At 48.6% G+C, this 27,735-nt stretch overlaps 1 protein-coding gene across 4 annotated transcripts in view; it reads left to right on the forward strand.

Annotated features, from left to right (window-relative positions):
- Asap2 (ArfGAP with SH3 domain, ankyrin repeat and PH domain 2) overlaps window positions 1-27,735 on the forward strand; it is a 162,168-nt gene that overhangs the window by 74,471 nt on the left and 59,962 nt on the right. For all 4 annotated transcript variants that reach the window (NM_001108704.3, XM_087553728.1, XM_087553729.1 and 1 more), the window contains 5 exon segments: window positions 2,256-2,401; window positions 18,278-18,352; window positions 19,696-19,745; window positions 22,497-22,626; window positions 24,856-24,941. In NM_001108704.3, the coding sequence (NP_001102174.2) occupies window positions 2,256-2,401; window positions 18,278-18,352; window positions 19,696-19,745; window positions 22,497-22,626; window positions 24,856-24,941 (487 nt within the window).

Raw genomic sequence — 27,735 nt, forward strand, 5'->3', positions numbered from 1 at the left:
TGGTGTTTGCTGTGTGCATGGTGTGTCCTTACCCTACGTTGACTCTTATTATATTCTGACATCAGAGGCCAGCAAGCCTCTGTCACAAAACAGAAAGAGTAGGTTTAGTGGGGGTTACCCTTACCTACCAGTCACACAACTGCCCCCTGGCAGCCATAGAAACAGAGCCCAGATCTCCTGAGGGCTTCCCCTGTGATACCAACATGTGCATGCGTGTGCATGCGTGTGCGTGTGTGTGCGTGCGTGTGTGTGTGCAATTGTGTGCGTGTGTGTGTCTGTGTCTGTGTCTGTGTTTGTGTGTGCAGTTGTGTGTGTGTGTCTGTGTCTGTGTGTGCAATTGTGTGTGTGTGCAATTGTGTGTGTGTGATTGTGTGCGTGTGTGTGTCTGTGTCTGTGTGTGCAATTGTGTGTGTGTGCAATTGTGTGTGTGTGATTGTGTACGTGTGTGTGATTGTGTACGTGTGTGTGTGTGTGTACGTGTGTGTGTGTGTGTGTGTGTGTATGTGTGTGTGTGTGTGTACTCATCTAGAATTCCTGAGCCTCTTTCTGGAACCTCCCCAACCCAGTGCTGAGAAATGATCCTCAGGGCTTTGTCCACGCTAAATAAGCACTGCCACTAAGGACATCCCCGGCCCTGGAATGCTTCTCAAAATAAAAAGACTGAGGCATTGAAATTTAATTTTCTCCAGTGTTTGCTAAATCCACATTAGCATCCCCACAAATACCAGGTGCCAGCTGAGGTCAAGGACGTGGCGCCTCCCTGGCAGTGGCAGAACAGGCCATTCATAGATCACAGGACTGGCTCAGGGTTTACCCTGCCCTTAAAAGGGCTTCGTCCCTTTGTTACCGGGCATTGGCGCTAATGAGCAGTGGTTCTGTTTCTGAGGAAGGCGACTGCAGAGAAGCCTTGAGGAGGAGCCTTCTGGATCGTTCCCTGATGAGACAGCCAGTGTGTGTGGACCATCTCTGCCCAGCAACCCCTACACAAATTGTGCCGTGCACTTGCCTGCCCTGCCTCTCCTGGAAACTGTTTGTGCTTAGTTTCTAATTGAGACAAAAGTCTAGGAGGCAAGACCCATGGGAGTGGTAGTTCAGACTGGCTGGTTGCATTTGAAATGCCTGTCCTAGCAGAGAGGGAATTTGAATCCATCATGTTAACTTACTGGAGTTACTATGCTCCTTACCCTTGCTTTGAATTGGAGATCCGAGTGCGGACTCCGGCTTTTAGTCGGTAAACAGCTGGGTATGACTTTATACTTTTCTTATTTTTTGGATATGTTCTCATGTAGTCCAGACTTGCTCTATGCCACACTGCCTGGTTTGTGCGATGCTGGGATCTGACCCAGGACTTGGAGCACGCTAGGCAAGCCATCAACCATGAAGCAAGCCACATTTCCTTCTGTGGGTAATCTTGGTCCTCTGTACCAGTGGAGCCGCTGAGCTTAGAGAGCCTAGGACTCTTCCTCTTTAGTGTGTTGTCTTGAATTCAATGGTAAAGGGATGGCAGAGTTTGCTCCTTCTGTGGCCTTATGTTCATGATGCGGACCAGTACAGCCTGGTCCCTCACCTAAGTGCTTCCAATGGATGAGAACAGACTTACAGTTTCTGTGTGGCCTGTCAATGGAAGGAGAGGGGAGGAGGGATTAGGGATTAGGGATTAGGACAAGTCTTTAGAGTTTCAGGAGAACAGACAAGTGGATCGTGTGAGTGGGAGCTAGGGTGGGAGGTCTGGGCAGAGGGAACCCTGAGCAGAGGCAATGAGGACCAAGCTGGCTCTGGTTGCCCAGCCAAGACTTCAGAGAGCACCACAGTCCCTGTGTGAAGAGGTGACTGTGGTGTGGATCTCTCACTGGGCATCCTGCGCTTTACTGGGAGGAGAGTTGTCATCTCCCACATTTCTAAGAGGGAGCTGGGACCCTCTCTTAGACAATGTGGTTGGGCGGAGGAGGAGTCTGGGAAACCCTGGGGTAATGGGGATATCTCTGAGAGTCTCTGTTGTGCTTCAGACGAGGGAACCTGCTAGGACATTTTCACGTCGCTAGCTTTTTCTTTGGGCACAGTGGTTTCATTTTGGAATAGTAATTGTATTTCCGTTCCTGCAACCTGACTGTTTACTCGGTGTCTTTTCTGAGGATGCTCTCCATGTTTAATTCTGGGCAATGTGTTTAGTGTTCTCCGAGACAGAGAAGGGCCTAGTGGTCCAGGACTCGACTGCTCAGTAGGTAAATTAACAGCCCCTCCGCTTGCTCTTGCAGCACACGTGGAGAACGAGGAACAGTACACGCAGGCTCTGGAGAAGTTCGGTGGCAACTGTGTATGCAGAGATGACCCAGACTTAGGAAGCGCGTTTCTGAAGTTCTCTGTGTTCACCAAGGAGTTGACCGCACTCTTCAAAAACCTGGTTAGTGCCCACTGTGCGTGTGCAGCTATATACGCTGTGCGTAATGCGTGCCAGGCCCCTGCTGGTGGAAGGACGGCTTGTTCTCCGGCTCCTGTGGAACGTAAAACAACTACACTTTATATATTCACATCGGGTAAACTTGGAACAAAGTTTACAGTTGTAATGTTTCCCCCTAATACGACTTAAACCTAACCTGGCATTTTAAACTTTCAGGTGCAGGATAGAATGGGTGAATTCATTCATCTTCTTACGGGCCCCTGACTTTAGTTTCTAGTAGTTTTAAAACTGTAGACTGGGGTTGCAGTGGTGACGCTTAGCATTTTTCTGTTGCTGTGAAGAATCAAAGCAACTCATAGAAGAAAGAGTTCATCCCAGACTGGCTTACAGCTCATGACCATCATGGTGAGAAACAGGACAATAGGCAGTCAGGCATGGTGCTGGAGCAATAGGAGAGAGAGAGAGAGAGAGAGAGAGAGAGAGAGAGAGAGAGAGAGAGAGAGAGAGAGAGAGCGCTAATTGGGAATGGTATATGCTTTTGAAATGTGAAGGCCTAATCCCAGTGACACACCTCTTCCAACAAGGACCCACCTCCAAATCCTTGCCAAACAGTCCCACCAACTGGACCAAGCATTCAAATATGAGTCTGGGGGCCGTTCTCACTCAAACCACCACATGATAGAAGGCATCCAGATTGATAATATCTAATGAATATAATTCAGACTTATGAAGCAAGTTAACCTCAAAAAAAAAAAACAAAACCTACACACAGATGTCACCATGGATATTTAAAGGTCTTCAGGATGGTAAGGAAAGCTTTGTGAGTGGGTAGAAACTGAGTGCAATGATAGTCCAGGGGGTGGGGTGCAGTAGGGGTGGGGATGGGGTGGTGTGGGGTGGGGTTATGTAGATCAGACATTTCTTGCCTTGTCTTTCCCTGCTGTGGGAATCGGATTTTGAAGAAGCAGGGGAGAGGGCTGTTTGTGATGCTGCCCTGGTGGGTGGTTGTTTCCCCAAGTGGAATGGGCCCTGGAGATCTCCCCAGCACTTCCTTCCTGTTTTTCTCCCCCAGCTTCTCCTAAAGGCTGCAGAAGGCCAGGTCAGGACTCAGTCATGCTCTTTGTAGAGGTCACAGGCAGCAGCAAAGTGTTTCCATTTCTCCTCTCAGCTCATGACAAGTGAAGAAAGCGCTCATCTCGGAGGTGGTGGTGGTTGGTCTGTGGGGCTGTGTCAGTGGGTGGGGATCAGGGAATGTCCCATATTAGTTTATTACAGGAAGGGCAGAGAGCAGGATCGTTCAAGGCTATTCTTCTCTCTTGAAAGATCCTTCCTTACAAACAAAAAGCTGACAAAGTCCTTAGTTTTTGTTTATTTATTTGCTTGCTTGCTTGTTTGCTGGTTTGTTTTAACTTGAATCACTTTGAAACCCCTTGGCATTCTGATAAAAATCCAGTTACTCTTTGTCCCTGTCCCAAACACTGGCAGGCCACATGCTGCTTCTTGGAGTCTACTTCTCCATGATTGGAGCAGACATTCATGCATAGTGGGTGGTTCAAAAAGGAGGGAAAGGGTCTTTGCATGACCCAGGGTAAAGCTCTCTCTAGATGTCGATGTGGTAGGGTTCCCTGGGGAAAAGTCACTGTGTTCCTGAACTCCGAGTCTCAGTGCAGAGTGGTCAGTCAGCTTCTCAACATTCCATTCGTGAGTACCAAAAAGCGTCCTCGAGAACGAGAGACCAGAGTAGGCTGGAAAAGAGCAACAGCAAAGAGAGTGATCCGGGGGTTGGGGATTTAGCTCAGCGGTAGAGTGCTTGCCTAGCAAGCGCAAGGCCCTGGGTTCTGTCCCCAGCTCCGGAAAAAAAAGAAAAAAAGAAAAAAGAAAAAAGGAGAGAGAGAGAGAGAGAGAGAGAGAGAGAGAGAGAGAGAGAGAGAGAGATCCGATCCGGAGAGCAGAGGGGAGCGTGATGGCAGCTGTGTGTTTAGTGTAACCCCAGAGAAGCCTGAGGAGACCTGCTCTGTATGGGGAAGGCAGGAGCTTCTGGTTATTGGAGGAGTTGGGGAAGTGGGAGACCATTAGTGTATGAAAGTATAAAATTAAAAACCCGGGGGCCTCTGCGCTGGTCAGTGGTGGTGCACGCCTTTAATCCCAGCACTCAGGGCCGGAGCAGGTGGGTCTCTTGAGTCTGAGGACAGTCAGGGCTCCACAGAGAAACCCTGTCTCAAGGAAACAAAAACAAAACAAAACATAAAAAATTCTTGGGGCTGAGGAGATGGCTTAATTGGCAGGACTTTCGCCTCCTAAGCACGAGGATGTGAGTTCACATTGCCAGGATCCATGAAGCACTCGAAATTCCATTGGTGACAACGTGGGACACAAAGCCAGAGGAGTCCCTGGAGGCCAGCAAAGCAGCTAGTCTGGCCTCTGGCCAGGTGCCAGACCCATAAGAAACCCCAGTTTATACAAAAGGTGTCTATGGACCAATGTATCTCTCTCTCACACACACACACACACACACCTGATAAGATTGATAAGATTGAGTAGGAAAAAATTCTCCTAAAAAGCAGACGAAGAACTAAATAAAGGAAAACTGCCAATGAGAAAACATAGAGAGGATGACTCTCCCAGCGAGCCGTGGATGCAGCAGCACCACTGAAAACTGAAGATGTACCTTTAAATCCTGAGGAAAACATGGCTCTGCGCAGATGAGCTTGAGCTTGAGCATGGGGTTAAAGATGCTCTCACACTCTCAGGCTCCCAGGTATCACTTCTCCGAGCTCCTGCAGGAAGTGATTTGGCAAACGAAGAGGGAAGCAGGAGAGGAGGACTTGGAGTTAGGGTGGGTAAGTGGGCAGTGAAGGCAATCTGAGGAGGACAAGAGCAGCCTGCTAGGCTCAGGTGGGGATGCTGGAGGCAGGTGGGGAGGCGCTCTCTCTCTCTCTCTCTCTCTCTCTCTCTCTCTCTCTCCCTCTCTCCCTCTCTCCCTCTGGACTTTCTCAGCTAGATTTTGTGTACACTAAAACCAGCCAGATACTTTCCCACTCTTCAACTCATCCAATCCTTATACCAGCCCTGTGAGTGGAGTCAGGTTCACACCGGATGTCTAGATCTGATAACGTAGGCCCTGATAGTATACAGAACTGAAATCTCTCTGTGGAGGGTCAGAGTGCTCGGCCGTTCTGGAGCGTGTTCTGCTAATAAAGAAAGGGCATACCTGTGGGGCTGGAGAGACGGCTCAGCGGTTAAGAGCACTGACTGCTCTTCCAGAGGTCCTGAGTTCAAATCCCAGCAACCACATGGTGGCTCACAACCATCTGTAATAGGATCTGACCCTCTCTTCTGGTATCTGAAGAGAGTGATGGTGTACTCACATACAGAAAATAAATAAATCTTAAAAAAAAAAAAAAAAGAAAGAAAAGAAAGGGCACCTGCGGCGTGCCGCACCTCAGGGTCTGCAGTTCCTCGCACAGGCAGTTGCTCAGTCAAGTGAAAGCATTTCTTCTCCCTGCCTTTTATTTTCTGTAAGAGCAAGGAGGGAACCAGAGCAGGGCAGGACCAGGATGTTGTGTCTGGAACATTGCTCACCAATAAATACTGCAGCTTTGCCATTGCAGTGTTTGGGGGAAAAAAAAATCACTGAGTCCAGTTGCTGTCAGACTCTGTGTGGAGTGGACGTCCCAGAGGGTGGCACATGGTTAGCATCCACAGTGTGGCAAGTGTGGGCATGAGAGACCCTCTGTTTCCTTTGCTTCTGGTGGCTGCAGCGCAGGAGAGTCTGTCCTACCCAGGTCCTGAACGTGGGACGCGTGAGCTAAGTGATGTCTGGGGCCATAGCAGACGAGGGACTGAGTTAGGATTCAGAAGGAATCCAAACTCATGGGGCTTTCTACTGCTGACACCCAAGGAAGCTGCTTGGTAGCATTTGGAGGGACAGAGGATGGAACCTAGGAGGAAGTAATGGCGGGTAAAGCCGTCAGAGACCGTGAAGGCTGGTTTTTCTGCTCGGACAACAGCCTGCTTTGCATGGCCAGCATGGAGGTGAATTGCACACATGAGGGGACTTGCAAAGTGCCGCACGGCGCGTAGGTGGTCGGTTGGAGTTGTCGTGACCTGTGAACTTGCGCACCCTGGCCCTGGTAACTTGGAAGACTCACGTGGCTCGCTCTAAGTTTCAGAACTTCCACATCGTAGAGTGTGGACTGTTGGTCTTACTCTCCTGCGAAGATAAAGGCAGAGACAAATCTTCTTTGAGCCTAAATCAGTATTCACCAGGCATGGTGTGGATGCTGTCAACCCTAGGGGTGCTGAGCCACAGCCTAGGAACTGAGTGGGAGAGCTCACCTTTTTTGTGGGGGGGAGGATTGGGGGTATTTTCAAAGTCTTGTTTTTTTATCACACCTGTCCCATCTCAGGTTTTCAGGGTCTTTTCTTTGATCTCCCACAGACCATTTAAGAAGCAGTTCAGTGTAGGTGAGCTTCTCAGCTCCGCCTCTTTCCAGAAAGAGTAATAATTACTACCTGACTGTTTGGAGGCCCGGAAGGATGCTTCTGAAGCAGTTGGAACAGCTCCAGGGAAGACTGACTCAGTATGAAATGAGATTTTTTTTTTTTTGGTTCTTTTTTTCGGAGCTGGGGACCGAACCCAGGGCCTTGCGCTTCCTAGGTAAGCGCTCTACCACTGAGCTAAATCCCCAGCCCGAAATGAGATTTTCTTCTGAACGACTGACACTCTCACCCTTAAAAAGCCCGAGCAGCTGGGGTTGGGGATTTAGCTCAGTGGTAGAGCGCTTGCCTAGGAAGCGCAAGGCCCTGAGTTCAGTCCCCAGCTCCGAAAAAAAGAACCAAAAAAAAAAAAAAAAAAAAAAAAAAAAAAGCCCAAGCAGCCAAGCAGAGTAAAGGGAGAAACCAGGCATCTTCAGAAATCTAACATCACGACATTAAACAGGTCATAAAGACAGCCTGGGTTCTTAGATTCATCCTGGAGAGATTTCTCCGAGGACCACTTCTGTGACGAGAAGGGACTTTTAAATGACAAGCTTCAAACCAGGACTGACTTCCACAAGGTCAGCTGCAGATAAACGCTCTCATCTCTGATTGCAGAGAATTGGAAGTAGACAAGCCTTTGTAGTCACAGAACCTACTCAATCAAGTAAAGACCAGAGTCCAGCAGAACAGCAGCCAGGAAGGCGGGGCCAAGGGTGGAATTACAGTGTGAGAGCCACTGTGGCCCTGAGCTGAGGAATTTCCATTTCTTCATACCAAAAGAGGAACCGGGAGTTCCACCAAACATCTCCTCCCTTTATCACCACTGCTCTGAGCATCTGCCTAGAGTTAGAAGATGACATAGCTTCGAGTGAAGCCAGCTAACGGGCTCTGCTTGGCTGAGCAGCAGCAGGTAGTTTTAGTACATGCTGGGCCTGGCAGCCCCTGCCCCACCTCACCTAGAAGAGAGGCTCCCTCTCATAGAGGTATCCCGCAGTACCTACCTTTGCCCCATAAATACTGGGATTCAAGGTGTGCACCACCATGGCAAAGTCTGAGAAGGAGGGATAGGCTACCTAGGCTCCCTGGGAAGGGAGGAGAACTGAGACAAATCCCAGGAGCAGGCTGGGTACTTGCTGTATACAGCTGGTGCTGTATGGGCCAGTGGGCTCCACAGTGCCTGTCTTTTATCATCAGCACCTACTGTGTGACTTGCAGGCTACTAGCAGTCCCCGGAGTCCTAGCAGCCTCACCAGCGGTCCCTCTCTTATTCCTGTGTGAAAGCTGCCAGTGCATTTTTGGTAGCTGGCTTTGTTTAGGTTTTTAAGTTTATGTTAAATACTCAGCATGGGCTTCCTCTACTCTTTTTAATTAAATAAACTTATCAAGATGACTCTTATGCCAGAGAGACAGGATAAAGGGCATCTGCCCACTAGGCTCCCCTGGAGCACCCCCAACCCTGTGTGTGTGTGTGTGTGTGTGTGTGTGTGTGTGTGTATGTGTATGTGAGTGTGTGTGTGTGTTTGTGTGTGTATGTGTGTGAGTCTGTGTATATATGAGTGTGTTTGTGTGTGTGTATATATGAGTGTGTGTGTGTATGAGTGTATGTTTGTGTGTGTATGTGTGTGAATGTGTATATATATGAGTGTGTGTGTGAGTGTGTGTATATATGAGTGTGTGTGTGAGTGTGTGTATATATGAGTGTATGTGTATGTGAGTGTGTGTTTGTGTGTGTGAGTGTGAGTGTGTGTATATGTGAGTTTGTGTGAGTGTGTGTATATGTGACTGTGTGTATGAGTGTGTGTGTGTGTGCGTGTGTGTTAGAAAGACTAAGGCGTCAGTATCCAGGGACAGTGTTCTTTACCAAGAACAGAAGTGGGCCAGACAGTTTTGCTTAGGAAGGTTCAGGTGTGTGCATATATGGGATGCATATATGATGGCCGTCTTGCATGCAAGGGTATGGATCATAAGGAAGCCTGGTGGGGATGGCTCCTTCCACATCAGATGGGAGTAGCTTAATTGGAAGGACAGAGATGCTTTGAACTGTTCTCACTGTGAACCTATTTAAAAAACAAAAACAAAAACAAAGCAAAACAAAACAAAAAACAACCCTCTGGCTTCACAGTTCTTGGCCTGGCCCTATCCATTCCTAGTTGTGTGATCTGGGAGACAAGGTGAATGCCCTAAACCCTCCCACCCCCACCCCCCACCCCCACTCCCACCCCCATCCCCACCCCCACCCCCACCCCCCACCCCCACCCCCACCCCTGTTCCCAAACCTTGTCAATGGAGAGAATAAGGCGTACCGTACCTCTCAGGATGGTTGTGACGGTTAAGTGAGATGAAATGCCTGACCTGTGCCGCTTTTTGATATATTCCAGCCATTTCTTCTCCAAAATTTTCTGCTTGGATGCCCATTCTTTCAGACAGGCAGCGTTGAGAAGGAACACAGAGAACTCTCCTTTGAGCCCTCGGGTGTACTTCTGCCAGGGCCTTTGTGTTAGCCACTCCCTCTGCCAAGAGTGTTCCTCTACCAGACTCTCATGGTTTTCCGTCTTGCATACTTCAAACTTGGCTCAACTATCACCTCGTAAGAAGGGCATCCTGGAAGAGTCCCTGCCCCAAACATGATCACAGCATCGTTGTGTGTTGTTCTGATAGTCACACCTGTACGGGGAGCAGCTTGACAGTCTGTCAACAGCAGGACGAACGAATTGTGTCTGTGCCCTGGGTTAGACCTTAGCATTAAGGAGGAAGGGACTATGGGCAGATAGATCGGCATGAATGAGTCCCAAGGAAATGACGCTCAAGGAGCCAGACAAGAAATGCTGGGAAGTTGAAAGCTTTCCTTTGGTGTGGGGCAGGGGAGGAGTCAGCTGGAGACCAGGAGTGAACACTTAGCAACTTTGGGAGATGATTGGTTTTGTGCATCAGATATTGGCACGGTTTCATGGGTGTTATAACCTTCATTTTATTTCCTAACACGTTTTTAAATGTGTGTGGTTTGTGGTATGAGTTACACCTCAGAAGGCCTGCATAATAAATTTTATACCATTCCTGAAAGCATTGGCATCCGGAAGAGCTTCTTCACCGAGAGAGATGGCTAGGCCATAAGCCACGGGAAGAATTTACTCCTGACATAAGGCTCAGTTGTGTATGTGTGGAGAGGCACAGGCAGTTGTCATCCATTCTGTACATCATGCTGTCCCCTAGTATCATATCACACAAACATTCTAGATCCTGGGCCCAGAGAGACAGGTGGCTCTCCAGGGTGTGGCATGGGGCAGGGGTGAGACGAGTATGTGGGCCAAGGTCGCAACAGGCAGAACTAGAGTTAAGGAGTTTTAAGGCCAAAAAGTAAAAATAGTTAGGGTGGATGTCTTAATTAGGGTTTCATTGCTGTGAAGAGACACCACGCCCAAGGCAACTCTTATAAAGGACAACATTTAACTGGGGCTGGCTTACAGGTTCAGAGGTTCAGTCTATTATCATCATGGCAGGAAGCATGGCAGCATCCAGGCAGTCACGGTGCTGGAAGACCTGAGAGTTCCACATCTTGATCCAAAGGCAGCCAGGAGAAGACTGACTTCCAGGCAGCTAGGAGGAGCATTTTAAAGCCCACCACCATGCTGACACAATTCCTCCAACAAGGCCACACCTACTCCAACAAGGCCACACCTCCTAATAGTGCCACTCCCTGGTCCAAGAATATTCAAACCACCACAGTGGGCAGCCGGTAAAGGTGGTATTTGCAGATACAGTGCCACACCCTTGTAGTTATTATCTGGTGTTACCATAATGGATGCTCTTGACCTCTCCCCATTGTGTGCCCCTGCCTTGCTGGCCCATGTACTTTATTTGTACTTAGGAGATAGATTATAGACTTTTACTTCCAGTTAACTCATCTTGTCCAAATGAACTCAGGAAAGACTAGAAGAGGGGAGAAAAAAGGGAAGGGCTGTTATTTTAGAAGATTGTATATTAGCTCACAATAGTTATAACCTCGATTAAGTGGTCATTGTATTCAGGAGTGCTTGCCATTTGAAAGGCATTTTACAATACTAGTTTACAGCAGAGAAAAATGTTCTCAGTCATTGCCTGAGGTTAAGTTAATCCTTGCCTCAGTGTTTGGGCCAAGGTGTTCATCTCTGCCCAGAAAAATCTTGGCAATGGTGTGTTTAACAGCTGCCTATGTTAGATCGGGGTTGATTGAGGCAACTTGAAAATAACAGAGAGAGGAGACAGGCCTGTACGGAAGTAGGTTGTCCTTTAAGGAGAATGAAAAAGGACAAGTGGTCTCTTGAGGATAGAGGCTGTGTGCCCTAGGGGTGGAGATGGTGTGCCCAAGCACATGGGGCTTGGGGTTATTACCTGGTAGAAAAGGGGACTTTGGGGGTGGAAGATTCCATCTGCAGATCTATTCCCTGCAGTCTCAAAGCTGTCAGTACCAGAGGAGGTTGGTCTGTTGGTCTTTTCAGGAGGTCTCTGGATCCTAACATCCTCAAGGAAGGTGTTATCCCTGTGTTGGCGTTCCTGTCCAGGAGTTTCTCCGCTTGTCTGAGGTTGTCTGAGTTTCTAGCTCATTCGCTTGTGTACATGCAGCAGAGGCTTCGGTCTTGTTGCCTTCATGCCAATACACATGGAGGAGCAGGGGGAGCACATGACTCCCAGGGAAGCCACCAGTGGAGGCACTGTTACAGTTCTACATTTCCGTTTTGACTTTTATTTTTAAGGTTTATTTTAGTCGTGTGTGTGTGTGTGTGTGCGCGCGCATGTGCGTGCACATATCTGGATACCTGAGGAGGCCAGGTAGTGACTCCTGGAGGCAGCTGGAGATTCATACAGGTAGCCGTGAGTTGGGTGCTGGGCACTGAAATCAGGTCTTCTGCAAGAACAGATTGTGGGTGTTCTTAACTATCCTTCTAGCCCAGTTTCTTCTTCCAGCAGGCAACATAAACAGCCTATTTAAGGTATATTTTCCATATCATAAGAACTACCTATATAAATGGGCTAGTGCTTTCTGGAACCTTCCTAAAGCTGAGCCTCTTGCCGTGTCCCAGTTTTAGGGAATCCCACCCCGACTCCACCCTGCTTTTGCTCTGATAGTTAATCTCATCTCCCCAGCTTAAGTCAACACTTACCTGTTTTCTGCCTCTCTTCTTATAACTCAATTTTGATCAGAAAAACAAGTTTGTCCTCTCAGTCAACTTGACTAAGGCCAAGAAGAAAACTTTGTGAATAGAGTTGAGACTGCTTTGGCAGGCCTGGCACCCATGCTTCACCTTCCAGTAGCTGACATGGCAGCCTCCTTGCTGTGACTACCCCCACCTGCAGCAGCACCTCAGCCCACCCACCCCCACCCCCCCCCCCCGTGCCCTTCCATCCACCTGGGGAACACTGCTTTCTGGTTCTGCTTTTCTGTGTTTTAAAGCTGGCTTCTCAGGCCATGATCAACAAAATGTCCCTAGTTTCCAGATAAAAATGACTTCAAGAAACCCCCTGGGGCTTCCCTTATGGCTAGGGAGGCTCTTCCAGTACAGGCAGCTCTTCTCCTAACAAAGTCCAATTCCTGGTGCTCAGTCTGTCTCTGTTCATCTCCTTCTCCTAACCCCTCTGGGCCTCTGTCTCTTCTCTGGCTGTGTGCATCTGTACCAGACTTCACTGATTTAATTCTTGAATGTTCCTTCAGGGACTGTCATTGGTTTATGTATTTACTCACTTTAGACCCTCCTCTCTTCTCTCCTCTAAGTCCCACCCTGACAAATCCTCCCTCCCATTGCTCCTGCTCCTCCCCTTGGGTACCATTCCATCCTGGGACATCAAGTAGAAGCAGGACTAAGCCAATATGTCTAGGAGAGGGGCATCCAATGGCAGGCAACAGAGTCAGAGACACCCCTACACACACACACACACACACACACACACACACACACACACACACGAAGACCAAGCTTCTTATCTGTTCAAATGTGTAAGGAGTCTAGGTCCAGCCCCTGCGTCCTGCCTGAGACATTCTTAAATGGATGAAGGTAAAAACCACCCACGGAGTATGTGTGCAGAGCTGTGGTTCACACTTCTCTGCATCCAAGAGACTTTGCCTACCTCTTCCTGTTTTTACCTTGATGAACCCATCAGCATCACCCTTCCTCCTTGTTTCCTTCCTATTTTGTTGGTTTGGTTTGGCTTGGTTGTTGTTGCTTTTGAGACAGGACCTTGAACTTGCTGTAGAACCAGCATGTCCTTGAACTCTTGATCCTCCTGCCTTCCCCGAATACTAGAATTACAAGTGTGCGGAATTATGCCTGGTTTATGCAGTGTTGGGAATTGAATCCTGGGCTCCGTACATGCTAGGCAAAGGCTCTACTAAAACAAAATGGGGAGCTATACCCCAGCCCTAGAGTTTACATATAATTCTCTCTTCATGTCTATATTTTTATTCTCTTAGCTAGTTGTTTGCAGAGAAGACTCAAAAAAGCTAATGGATGGATTGATGATTTTACACACATTTGCGGTATTAGAGTCGGCTAATTTTTTTTGTTGTCTGTTGTTTTAAGGGGGAGTCTTGCTGATTAGCCCAGACCGACTTTGAAGTTGGGATCCTCCTGTCTCAGCCTCTAGTGTGGTGGGGTTACAGGCATATGCACTACACCTACATTTGATTTAAAAGTAGCAGTGTAATACACTCTGTAACTGAAGCCTCGTTCCCCTCTCTGATGTGTCCCCTCAGTACTGACTGCCCTGCCATTCACTACAGGTGGATGGGGGGGATGGGGAGGGTGGGGAGGGTGGAACTGCCTGGGGCTGAGAGGTCTCAGGCAGCTAAGGTGAGAGGAGACTCTCAGGAGCTTCAGGGAGATAGCTCATTTTAATGGGGGGAACAAAAGTTATTTAAACCTTTGGGGGTTGGATAGGGGCTATCGGAGCGAGTGTACATCCTTGGGTGGGGCCAGGGTGCTGGAGAGGCCCCATTTGCATAAGGAGGGATTTTAGGTGCTGGTGGTCTTAATTTATAAGGGGAGAGGAGGTTTAACCCATCTACTGTGCTACTTAACCTCCTGGGGATCGGGGCAAAAGTCCTACTCCTGCTGATCTCAAGATGAGATTTTCAGGGTTTGGACAGGCCCTGACCCCACTCTTGCACTAAGCCTGTTAATCCTACCCTAGACTCCTCCATCCCACACTGCCCCACTGAGGGGGGGTGTGGTGCACACATGAGAGGTAGCATGGATATATTCTAGAACTTACTGGATGCAGGTAGGGTCTGCAGGTGCCAGAAGAAATTCATAACAGGGAAAAGGAGTGCTGGCAAAGGAGGTACACTCACTTGCTGCTGGGAAAGGTAGCATTCGAGTTCTGCAGGGAGGGAAAATGGCCGGGACAGTGAGGACAAGAGAGGGCATCGCAGTCAGGGGACAGAATGAGGACCAACACTGATCCAGGAAAACAGTTCAGGAGACTGAGTGGGGGAAATAAAAGTGGCAGGTGAGGTACATGAGCGGAGGGGGGGGGTCAGTTGCCTCAATGCACAAGTCAGCATTTTATTTTCTCTCTTACCACCGTGGTCCTAGGTAGATCTTCGAGGACTGTGAAGGAGGGCTTGGGGCAGTCAGGGCCTAGAAGCCTGTGGCAGGGAACTAGAGACACGATGCATTTGTAAGGAGAAGGGGACATTGAAGCAGGTGGCCAGGACATGGTGTGGTCGTGGAAGTGCCTGGCAGGCAAGACTGCTTGGCTTAGCATGGCTGTGTGGTGCAGAGCAGAGAGTCACTGGAGAACTACCTCTTGGTGAAGCAGCTGATTATGTGTGTATGTGTGTGTGTGTTGGGGGGGGTGGTAATAGGAAGAAAGTTGGCTGTGTGGTTAAGTTTCTGCCTTGGTCCTTGACCTTGCAGGAGGAAGAGGTGAGCCTCTTCAAAGCCCTTTGTTTCCGAGCAGGGTCTTCCCATCAGCTCCCAATGGAACCCAGGTATGATTGTGCACTCTCAGGTGTGATTGCTGTCAGGTGTGATTACTGTCAGGTGTGGTTGTTGTCAGGTGATTGTGATTGCTGTCAGGTGTGATTGCTGTCAGGTGTGATTGCTGTCAGGTGTGATTACTGTCAGGTGTGGTTGCTGTCAGGTGTGATTACTGTCAGGTGTGATTGCTGTCAGGTGTGATTGCTGTCAGGTGATTGTGATTGCTGTCAGGTGTGATTGCTGTCAGGTGTGATTACTGTCAGGTGTGGTTGCTGTCAGGTGTGATTACTGTCAGGTGTGATTGCTGTCAGGTGTGATTGCTGTCAGGTGATTGTGATTGCTGTCAGGTGTGATTGCTGTCAGGTGTGATTGCTTTTAGATGTGATTGCTGTCAGGTGTGATTACTGTCAGGTGTGATTACTGTCAGGTGTGGTTGCTGTCAGGTGTGATTGCTGTCAGGTGTGATTGCTTTCAAGTGTGATTGCTTTTAGATGTGATTGCTGTCAGGTGTGATTGCTGTCAGGTGTGGTTGTTGTCAGGTGATTGTGATTGCTGTCAGGTGTGATTGTGATTGCTTTCAGGTGTGATTGTTCTCAGGCGTGATTGCTCAGGGATTACTTATAGGCAAAAACTGGTTTGTTACTGTCAGCCGCAGACCTCACTTTCGACAGAGCTTTACAGTACCTAAAAGTTTATCCATTAAGCTTAATCCTCACAAGTAAGCTGATTACAGTGTGCTTTGGGCTGATGCCAGGCCCATGGCAAATGTTGACTTATTTAATACAAAAGCAACGATGTCTCAGGGTTTCTATTGCTATGAAGAGACACCATGACCACAGCAAATTGTATCAAGGAAAACATTTAACTGGGGCTAGTTTACAGTTGCAGAAATTTAGTCCATGATCATCATGGTGGGAAACATGGTACCGTACAGGCCGACGTGGTGCTGGAGAAGGAGCTAGCAGTTCTACATCTTGGTCTCCCAACAGCAGAAGGGGACTGTGAGCCTCACTGTGTATAGCTTGATTATAGAAGACTTCAAAGCCTAGACCCACAGTGACACACTTCCTCCAACAAGGCCACACCTACTCCAACAAGGCCACACCTACTCCAACAAGGCCACACCTACTCCAACAAGGCCACACCTACTCCAACAAGGCCCCACCTAATAGTGCCACTCCCTGTGGCCAAGCATTCAGACACATGAGTCTATGGTAGCCATTCCTACTCAAACCACCACAAATGGCTACTCAAAAAATTGTTTTGGAAGTGACAGCCATTAATTATTTGGCTCTTATTTTGATGCTGGTATCCCTGTACACTTTTGCAATATTGATCAAGTGGGTTTCTATCTCACTCAGAAATTTCCTGTGCTGAGGGCCCAGGAGATGACTCAGCAGTTAGAGATGCCTGCTGCCAGCCGAGCCTGAGGACCTGAGTTCATTAATCCCTGGGTCCTGCATGATAGAAGGAGAAAACCCTCCCATGTGTTGTCCTCTTAACTTCACATACTTGCCATGGCGTCCATGTGTCCATGCATGCAGTAATTAAAATCCCGTATGCTGATATTTCTATCTGGTTACCACATTCAATTTATCTTTTGATTTTGAGATGTTGGGGGAGGAGGGAGGGTCTCACGGTGTAGTTCTAGCTGTCCTAGAACTCACAGGCATCCGCCTGCATGTACTACCAAGCCCAGTTACATTCTGAATTGTCTTTTTAAATGGTACATATGTTTCATCACCCCATTCAAGACGGCTACACTGAAAATTAGGTTCCCTTCACTGAGGCTGAACGTAAATGTAGAGAAGTTCCACCATTCTGTCCCTCTGTCTCTCGTCCATCCCTGGGATGTAGACCTGGGACCTGCTGCCATAGTCTGGCAGCAGTTGTGCTGATGGCAGGGCTAGGCTGAGCCCGGAGTGACGCAGTGCGTCTCAGGCTTGTTTCCTGTGCGGGGAGGGGATTTGGGGTCCAGGCTGGAACTTTGTGGTTCCAGGTTATTGGAGTTGCCCTTGCAGCAGCCCCACTCGCCTGTACTGGACCCTAACTATGTCGGGGGGTTGATTACATGAGACTCACTCCGTGGTGAGAATTCAAGACAGCATCTTTAGCTTCTTGCTACAGTGGGGGGGCTGGCTCCCCAACTCCTGCCCTTCCTTCTTTCAGCTTTCTCCTTTTCCCAGCCGCAGATGTGTGCACAGACATATATACATCCAGACTCTCACAACCATACACACTGGTATGCACCCCCTCTCTCCGTGCACTGACATACGGTCCTCCTTTGTTCTCTACTGTCTACCCCCACTCACTGTCTCTTTACTCGTTGCCCTCAGCATGCCTTCTCAGTGACAGAAACCTCTGCCTTCCTCTCGTTCTCATGATGGGACCATGCTTGCCAGTCCCCTCATAGCTCTGAGTGCCTGCCGTGTGGTTCTGTGTTTCCTTTTACCACTGGGGTGTGTGAACACCACTCAGGCTGACAAAACGTGGGGGCGCTAGGCTGTATTCCAGCTTTGCTCGCAGCAGATATACCACTCAGGAGAGGTGGAATACAGCCTGAGATGGGGACCTCAGCTCATGTCTCTCCAGGTGAGAAATGACGGCTGAGGCTGAGGCTGAGGCTGAGATTCTGGGTCCCAAAGTCTCAGACACCCAGGTGCTTCTGGGAACCTCGAGGAGTTGGGAATGGAGACCCTCAGGACTGACAGTGGGGCGGGGAGGGGCCTTCTGTGGGAATCTTAGGCAGCCTGGCTCAATAACGTAGGCTTCCCCTCACCGGTTCTTGCTTGTCCTGACTCTTCATTCATGATGAAATGGTACATATAGCTTTCTCAGGGTGAACCAGAGATTAAATCTTTTGCAGGAAGGAATGACCAGGAAGGGAAGCTCATTAGTTAAATCCTCGGTGCCGACCCATCTAGATACCTCATGAGCATGGAGAACTCTGGGCTCTATGCTACGTGACAATGGTCCTCACATGGGGCGTCACGGTCACGTGCTCCAGGACAGGAATCTGGTCAGGAACAAATTCAAACACCTACCATTCTCAATTATGAAAATTGCAGGGGTCCCTTAATCTGCCCCCCCTCCCAGTTTTTGCCTGGTGACACCACTTCACTTGCCCCACCCCGTGCAGTGGTGGTAGGAGGTAGGTCGTTCCAGGCTTTTGACCGACTGTTTCTCTTATTGATTGATAGTTCTCAGACAGGTTTAGGTTTTACCCATTGAAATAACTTTTCTCAACTGAGCAATGGAAGGTTTTTATTGTGGAAGCACACAGATCCTGGTCTCTCGTTAGCTGTGTGCTCACTTCTGAAAGTGTGCTGGCCATGGCTTCCGTGGAGGTGAATTATTATCAGTGTCCCTTCCCACACCCTCCTTATCTTTGCTTTGGATTAGAAAGGAAGTTGAATATCTTTTTTTGTTTTCTCTCCCTTTTCAGATTCAGAATATGAACAACATCATCTCGTTCCCTTTGGACAGTTTGCTGAAAGGAGATCTGAAAGGAGTAAAAGGGGTAGGAGGAGCCACCCAGCCCTAATGTTCTGACGTCATGGGAATCACAGTGCTGTCAGACGTCACCACACCCAACACATGAGGCCACAGGGATGGCATCTGCTTTGTTTCCTTTAATTTGACATTCTGGTGCCAGCTTCCTGGGAGCAGCGGTGCCTCTTGGCCATTGGGTTGTTCTGTTGCTGATGCTGCAAACTTGGCAAAGGGAGAACACAGAGGCAGGAGACGAGCCAGTCAGGGTTCCCTCAACATGACAGGAGCAGGGACAGGCAATGGAATCTGGCTTCCTAGATGTTGTGGTGCTGAATTACTTCGAGGAAAGGCTCCTAGCAAGGGCAGAAAGTCTCATAAGCCTGAGCTAAGTACATGTGTGTCCTTCAGAGGATGCTGGCTGTTTGGACAGGCCTGAACATTCAGACTGCTGAGGCCTTGTTGTCTGTGCTTAGTGAAAGCTGGAACTATTAGTCCTTGGGGCCACAGGGATGTTTGGCTGGGTCCTTGAGAGATCCAGGCCTTTGTATGTGTGTGTGATTCTTGGATCTCTTTTTGGTATATCTGGAAGCCTGTCTAGCCCACCTTGGGGACTTCTGCCTGGACCTCCTGCTGTGTCCCTTGCAGAGCATTCGAGGAGGGAGCTATTAGGACCACAAGGGGGCATTACTTGGTTTCCCTGTGGAGACCTGGAAATCAGGCCATCTGATTTACCAGGAGAAAAACAAAAGCAAAAGCCAAGTTGTATGAGGTTGTCTTCCACAGAGGAAAGACAGATCCCACAGTGGAAGCATGGGTCCACACCACGGATCAGGAGCCAGGCTCTCAGGAGCAAGGAGGACGGTTTCACATAAAAACCTTCCATGGCCGGCGGAGACACAAAGACTAAACGCAGAAAAGAATCTTGAGGAAGAGAACAGACCTGCGTAGGAATCTTTTGATAGGCTTGAAAGCCTCAGTGATTTTTTTTTTTTTAATAGCCAAGCCTTATTAAAGATCCTGAATCTTCAGTTCCAAAGAGAAAAGTGCAGAAGGGAAGTCCAGGGAAACGAGAGGAGGACGGGGGTGGAAGTGAAAATGGGCGATGCGCGTGTTGTAGGGGCAGCTTTTGTGTGTGTGTGTTGTGTGTTTAAAATAACATGCACTTTAAAGGGAGAGAGCAGGCGAAAGCAGGCTGGCTGGCCGCCCCACCCACCGGGTATCACAGGCACCTGGTTCTTATTATTTTTATAGGATCCCACGCATGATTTCTTCCAGACTAGTCCTGTACAGAGCCAGTCTAAGGATAAGGATGTGTGTCTTGCACAGGAGTTAATGATTAATTAAACTCACTCGCTGCCCCTCTGTTTGCAGGATCTGAAAAAGCCCTTTGATAAAGCTTGGAAGGACTATGAAACGAAAATGTGAGTGCTTTTATTTTTTTTATTTATTTTTTGAGGCATATGTAGGTAATTGGAGATTTCAGTGTTAAATTAAGATTTTTGTTGCTCGGGGTTGGGGATTTAGCTCAGTGGTAGAGCGCTTGTCTAGGAAGCGCAAGGCCCTGGGTTCGGTCCCCAGCTCCAAAAAAAAGAAAAAAAAAAAAAGATTTTTGTTGCTCGAAGGGACTTATTGAGAAGACCTAATCCAGGTAGGAATTTGCCTAAAGCTGCGTTGCCGTGGCTCATGGTGACAGGTGTGATTCTGCTGTCTGCATTCGGAAATGGTGGCTTCTTCTAGCAAGCTCTGTGGTGTCATGGTGGCTATAGACCGGTGTTTCATGCTATGTCTTCCTGGTGACTCATTAAACAAACCTCAGAAGGTGGGGAGAGGGCTCAGTGGGTAAGCCACGGGTCCTGTAAACGAGAAGGCCTGACTCGGAGTCTCCAGGACCTCCATGGAAAGCCAGATGCAGTGGTGCATGTCTGCAATCCCAGTGTTCCTGGTGTGAGATGGGAGGTGGAGACAGGAGAATTCCTGGAAGTTTGTGGCAAGATGTGTGGCCCATCGCTACATGTGGCAGATTGAGACTCCGTTTCAGACAAGGCAAAAAACAACTGACACCTAAGGTTGTCCCTCTGACCTCCTCATGCCTTCCAGGATGCACACACACCCCCATTTTCACACTCGGACAGGCCCACTGCCACACACAAAGCTGCTTTGTTTGCTCGCTTGTTTTGCACTGTGTTTAAGCGTGCCCCTAGCTCTAGGTTCCTGTCTTTCTGAAATACCAGCTCTCCTGTTTTTAGGACTTCAAGGCCCTCATGGTTCCTTTGTCGCCAGGGAGGGATGTAGTGGTTGGGGCTCTGTGACTCGGAGACCTGAACCACCAGGCTGCTCCTGGATAGCTGTAGGCAAGGGCAGTTAGACCTTATCAGTTCTCATGTCTAGGGCGGGAAGAGTCAGCCAGCTAGAAAAAGCTGGGAGGGGGGGGGGGCTTAAGGCTTTCAGTTATTTAAATGCTGAAGAAATCGTCAATTCTTTTAAATGCCTTATGCTTACTTTGTAATCTCTCTGGGGGCTGGAGGCGTTCCTGAATGAAAGGAACTTTCATGTGAGACCATCTGGTGTAGTGAGGAGGGTTAGGAAGGGAAAAAAAAAATAAAAAAATAAAAAACAAATACTTCAGATGTGACTCTAAGTATTTTAACTGGGCTGTTTTGTCTTTAAGCCTCCCTGGGGTTTTCTTCCTGTTAATGAAGTATCTCAAAGCTCATATGCAGTGCCGCTCCTGGCACTCATCCCACCTGTGGAAGTAGTACGCTCTGTCTGGAAATTTCAGGTCTGCAGTTTCACCGATGGCATCCACTCAAATGCTCCAACAGGGGTGACATGAAACCAGGGGGACCTGGAAGGTCTGTTCAACCCAAGGAGACTCCCAACCATGGGCCCTGCCCACTTAGCCTCTTTACTGTGATAGGTTCTGTGACATCAGCAGGGATGGGCCTTGCTGAGGGCCACCACCCAGCAAGCCAGGGTCAGGAGTACCATTGGCCAGCTTCTGTCCAGCTGTGCCAGCGTCTGGTTTCTTCCCCTAAGAGCTTGCTTAGAGAGCACCATGGGAGCGAGGGCCTCTGGACAGACCCGGGAGAGAAGGGTGGGGAGAGAAGGCGTCACATTCTCTAACATGACGCTTTGCCCGAACAGCACAGGGTAGAATCCCCTGCAGAGTTTCAGAGTCTGGAAGGGGCAGAGCCTTTCAAACTCAAAGCAACCTGAGGATACATTTAAAAGCTAATTTTTTTTTAAACCCGCAAACATTAGTGGTTCCTCTATCCCAAGAGGCCTTGCCACACGTAATAACTAGGTTTAAGATGTCTTCGCGATTCTCAACAGCAGCTCTGTACTGGATATTTAGATCCATGACTGGTGACCGTAGAATTGTATAAGGAGTCCAGAGGCTGCAGTACCCCATGGTCACGGCTCTACCGAGGTGCCTGGATTCACTCAACAGTGTCCCTGCCAGATGGCCTCTTGGTCCCTCACATTCTTTTCTCCTTCCGCTTGTCGTGTGCCCAGACAAAAGAGCAAAGGACTGACCTTCCTGTCTCTTCCACATAGACACATGTGCACTCACTTTACCTCCTGTGACAGGGGGCCCTCAAGTAGCCTCAACAGCTCAAACAACTTTCAGAGAAAATGCCAGCTCTGTCTCCATGTGCCACCCTGGATCCATGGGCTTTAGATCCAGGGCTTTCTATGGCTGATGTGACTCTGTGACTCCCTTCCCCTTGGTGGTGGTTCTGCTGTGTGCTGGGCTGGTCAGTTTATGCCCAAACTGTATACATTAGGTAACGTAGCTCAGCATGAAGCCACCATGAAAAGGGCTGGAAGGACGGTGAACAGCGATCGTGATGCCGTAGAGAGTGGAAGCCAAGCCGGGGTAGCATGTGACTTTACTAAACGGGGCAGGAGGGTGCTAGTGGAGGGCTCAGAGAGAGGCTGGCGATCTTCCAACAGACCTAACATGTGCTTAAGCAGGATCTGTTCAGGAGGTAGCAGGAAGGCCAACGTGTTTTTGTTAGACAACAGGAGGTTTGCTTTCTGCAGGAGTTAAGAGCCTGCCTGCTCGAGAGAGCGTGCATTTGTCCCTGCAGATGATCCTGAGGCTGTCCGGTGAGGAGTGCTATGCTGAAAGGCCTCTTGACTAATCCTGGCTTTGTCTTCGCACATAGAACCAAAATAGAGAAGGAGAAGAAGGAACACGCCAAGCTCCATGGGATGATTCGAACCGAAATAAGCGGGGCTGAGATTGCAGAGGAGATGGAAAAGGAAAGAAGGTTCTTCCAGCTGCAGATGTGTGAGGTAAGACGCCGTGAAAGGAAAGCCACTCAGTACAAGCCCTGCCACATGTGCATGCTTCCTCTCCACCAAGACCTGTGGCCCTGGTGACAGTACTGGCTAGGGGGCTAGGGTACTGGGTTGCATTTCTGTACTAAAGGTTTGCTTTTGTTTGAGGAATGTTAGACAGTTTACTGGTGTGTGGGTTTAGGTCAGTCTAACACCAACTTTTATTAAAGGAGGATAGAGGGGACTCAGAAGTTAAGAACACTTGCTGCTCAGCCCTGAGGACCTGATTGTGGATCCCTGGCAAAAACACCTGTAATTCTAGCTCCAAGGGATCTGACACCCTCTTCTGGCCTCCAGATAGACCTGCATGTATGACAGTGTGTGCTTGTGCGCATGTGTGCAGGTACACATAGACACACAGACAGATGAGAATCTCTTTTCTGTTTTTTGTTTTGTTTTGTTTTCGTTTTCTTAAGTAGAAGAGAGGACTTGAAGAATGTCCTCCCTGACCTCCCATCCTTTCTCACAGGAGTTGTCTAGGATACTTAATTCTTGGATGTTTTTAAGACTCTTAGTGCGCCTGTGGAATTGGTGAGAGGGAGGAGTGAAGATTCAGCCAGCCAGCATTTATGCAGCCCCTGGGATCACAGCATCCCTGGTATCCAGTTCTCAGACATCGCTCGCCTCGGGTTCTTGCTTCCTGTGGCCTGTGTCTTAGAGGAGGGCAGAAAGGGAGCCGACCCCAGCGGTCCTTATCAAGATCACAGACCACTGAGCATGAAGGCCTTTGTGTTTCTGTGCCTTACTGTGAATGAAAATGGCCCCGTCTCTCCCTGGGCTCTGCATCAGTGTAACTCTGGCCCAGTGCCACCTGTTACACCCTCTTAAACTGGGCACTATTTAAAAAAAAAGCCATTGTAAACCTTCCCTCCTACTCATCTCTGTACGCTTGTCTCTTAGAAGAAGTTCCGGTAAGTAGAATTTCTGGGTCAAAGAGCGTGCACATTTTAAGTCTTGATTCGTTGCCAAGCATTTTACTTAACTATTGTATCATTTTGGCCCATGGCCAGACATCCAATTAACAGTAAATAACTATCAAAAAGGAAGGAGAAGAGAACTCATAGGCAGTTCTTACAGAAAGGAGAAAATTGGTCGTTATGGTTTCTTATGGTTTCGGAATGGCTTCCTGTCCCCTCCCTGGCTTGCACAGCTGGGAGAGTTCCTGGACTTGGGCTAATCCTGAGAGACAGCTGGGAACTCATGAGGTCCAGCTCAGGTTAGCAGGTTTTCCTGGGCCATCCTGTCCTGAAGATGAAGTGTGCTCAGAATTCTTATACCACAGCCTGACAGGGGGTTTATAGAGCCCTTGTTCTGTATACTTTCAGGAAGGGGCAGGTTCATTTCATAATGCCTGCTAAGTGGCCCTTCCTTAGTGGATACTCCAGGTTAGAAGTGACTTTGATACAATTTAATTTAAAATTCACCTTTTTAGCGCTCATGTTTAGGGGAGGTGCTTAGGTCAGCAACACGGTAATGAAGTCCCAGCTACTGGACTGTAGCAGTTGGTATTGAAGACAAAGAAAGGAACTTGAAGCTGGGGGAGGTGACACATGCCATTGATCTCAGGATAGCCAGGAGTACGCAGAAAGACAGTATCTCAGATGAAACAAAAAAGACCTGGGAAGAAGAAAAGTGTGTGTAGGAAGATCCGAGATGGTTAGAAACGCCCATTTGTTCCGGGTGTCCTCCTCCCAGGCAACCAGAGGAAGCTTATCCTGGCTGGCTGTGGTAGAATATCTAGTTATGAGATACAGTTCTTAAACACTGAATTACCTGGCTGTCATAACCATTGAGTCATGCATGCTGAAGGTACCCGGCCTTGGTCTACCACAAGCCCTGCCCAGTCTACAAGCTGTTAAAGATGTCAAGAGAGAGTAGGTCTAGAACAGGGGGTGTGGCTTGGTTGGTAGCATGGTCTGCACATAGTATTCACGAATCCCTGGGGTCAGGCTCCAGCCCCTCAGATAAGACAGGTGTGGTATTGCACACCTGTAATCCCAGCACTCGGGAGGCAGAAGCAAGAGAATGAGAAAGTCAAGGTCTTCCTTGACTGTATCACACGCAAGTTCAAGGCTAGCCTAGGCTACTGGAGTCCCTGGTTCAAAAGACATCCCCGTGTCTTCAGAAGCTCACGCTAAACTCCTATCTGCTCTTCTCTCACATCCTTTCCGTCCTTCTCCACAGTACCTGCTGAAGGTCAATGAAATCAAGGTGAAAAAGGGAGTGGATTTGCTTCAGAATCTGATCAAGTATTTCCACGCCCAGTGCAAGTAAGTGTCCCTTCTTTATGGCGTCTTTTCCAATGTTGCTCCCCGGACAACAGCATGTGGGGGGGGACCAGGCCCAATCCCCAGAACTGCAGAGAAAAGAGAAGGAAAGGAAGAAGTTATCACGGGCTGGGGCTGGAGACACAGCTGTGTTTGTAGAGTGTTTGCCTAGCATGTGGGGTGGATATGGTGGGGGCATGGTGGTGTCTTGAGTTTAATTCCCACACTACATAAACCAATGTGATGGCCCACACCCATAGTTCAGGTGCTCCTAGGAGGCAGAGGCAGGGGTTTAAGGTCATCCTTGGCTAAATAGAGACCAGCCTGGGCTCCATGAGACCCTGTCAATGGATGAATGAATTTGAATGAGTGAATGAGTTACCATTGAAGGAAAGAAGTGCTCAGGATACAACATAGATGTACCTGGACCTTGTAGAGGGATGGAAGCCAGAGACACAAGACCACATTGCATGACTGCATTTGCCAAGTCAGGGGTTAAAGCACATTTATAGACAGAAAGCAGCTTAGCAGTTACCATAGAAAAGGAAGAGATGGGACCTGGCTGTTCATGGGTATGCACTTGTCTTTGGAGGTAACAGAAACGTTCTGGAATTGTGCTGGTTGTTCAGCCCCGTCAGTATTCTGAAACCCACCGCCATATACACTTTGAAAAAAACCATCTTATGGCTTGAGACTTGTGTCTCAATAAAAAAATAAAAGTATATATACAGTATTTAAAAATTGGCAGTAATCATCATATACGTAATTTTTCTGTCTGACTTGCTTGATCTGACACATGACCTCGGAGGTTTTTGTTGTTTTTGAAAGAGTAGGGAAATGGGGTTAATTTGATGTATTGTATTATTATATGAAAGCAGTACCTTTCATAAACTGCTGGATCTAGAATGTCAATAGGAAAGAAAGAAATACTTCATGTTCTAGATTCTTAGCTTTGCTCTCTGGATGTCAGCCCTCCACACGGTTCTGTTTCTGTCCCAGGCCCCTGAGCACTGGTGTAAGACACACCCATGGCTCCTTTACTCACCTTTACTCAGTCTTTGATGGAGTTCCCGATACATCAGGCTCCGTGCAAGGCACTGAGTTAAAGGGATGTGGTTGGGGAGATGGACTTAGGAATTGAGTGTCTGCCAGACTGTTCTGAAGACTGGAGAGATGGCTCAGCGGCTAAGAGCGCTGGCTGCTCTTCCAGAGGATTCAGGCTGGATTGCTAGTGCCTACCTAACAGCTCACATCCATCTATAACTCCAGTTTCGGGAGATCCAACTCCTCTGACTTCTGAGGACTCTTGCAGGCATGTGATACACATGCATACACTCAGGCACACACATGTACTCATAACGCTAAACACATACATTTTTAATAAAAGAGCAGCCTCGGACAGTGGACTGCCAGAGATGAAGTAGCCTGGCTGGACTGGTCACAGCTGGAGTGGAGAGTGTGAAGGCTCAAGTTGCCACAGCCATTTGCTTACCTCCCCCTGAATGGGCTTTGCCTGGGGCTGGTATCACTGCCCATACCTTGTTGCTTTCCTAGGGTGTCAGCACACGTGTCTTAGTTTCTCCTGGGACTCAGTCCTGGCAGCAGCCCAGATAGGTTCTTGCCTCTGTGTGCCTCCCAGGTGGCTCTTCATTCATTCCCATGTCCAGGGCTGCTACGTGGACCAGGCACATACGTGTACGCAGCAGGCTCGGGTGCTCACCCTGGTGTGCCTGTGGTGACTTAGCCTCCCTACAGCTATGGTCAGGGGGAGCATGTGCTGGGGAAGACTGGCCCAGCGTCAGGAGGACCTGGAATTTCTAGAATGTTTAAGGTGGTTTCCCTGACAGACTCAAGGCAATGACTATTGAGCAGATCAGCTGCTGCCCTCCCTGTAACCCGGCTGCCAGTCTATGTAGGAAGTGGGTCGCTTCCTTGCTGAGTTTTTATTTTTAGGAAGAAGTTATTCTCAGATTTCCTTTTTCTTCTTTATTTTGCACAAACTAATCAGTTGGGTAGCAACAGGCCACTTGTGGAAAGTGAATTACTTGGCCTTTTATGGCCATGAGCTTAAAAAAACCTTCTAAAATATGAATCTTCCTGCTTCCTCCTTGGATGAGTACTAGCGCATGGGCGTGTGTGTGGGCTGTGTCCTCACATTGGTTAATTCATACATGGGGAGAGAAAACGAAGCCCAAGAGACTTGGCTCTCAGACCCTGTGAACCTGCCGCATGTACGGTTCTGCATGTTGTAAAGTCCTTCACGTTCCCTCCTCAGGTATCCGGGTCCCTAGCCTCCCAGCTTCCTCACCACAGCTGTCTTTGGCGAGTGTGAGAAGCCTCTGTGTGGTATCCCGCTCCTTAGGACAACTTCCATGCACCTTACTTAATTTTGCTTTTTAAATTCATTTTTGCTTGTTAACATTTTTAGCGGCTTTTTGATGTGTTTTGAAGAATACATCATGGCTTTTTATTCCATGTAAAGAGGGCACCTGCATCCCTGGAACAGCTGAAGGGGACGATGCTGTTTTGTAATAGAATCTAGAAGTAGGGCAGCCTTTGGAGCAGTAACTCTAAGGAGGCGGCCGCTCTCAGGTGGAAAGGTTTGTTAAACTGTCTTGCGCTTTGAGTGCTTACTGCTCAGCGCCATCATGGCCAGCTGTACGTGATGGACTTGAGGTATTGCGTTGGTGAGACTTGGGAACCGGAGCTCTGGAGGGGTTTACTTTCATGCCAGGAAAGGTGGGTGCTACTGGCAGGTCCTCGACAGATGAGGTACCCGTCTGGGGTGATGGTAGTG

The sequence above is a fragment of the Rattus norvegicus genome, chromosome 6 (genome assembly GCF_021556685.1).
Source record: "Rattus norvegicus strain SHRSP/BbbUtx chromosome 6, alternate assembly SHRSP_T2T, whole genome shotgun sequence".
In the NCBI taxonomy this organism is placed as follows: Eukaryota; Metazoa; Chordata; class Mammalia; order Rodentia; family Muridae; genus Rattus; species Rattus norvegicus.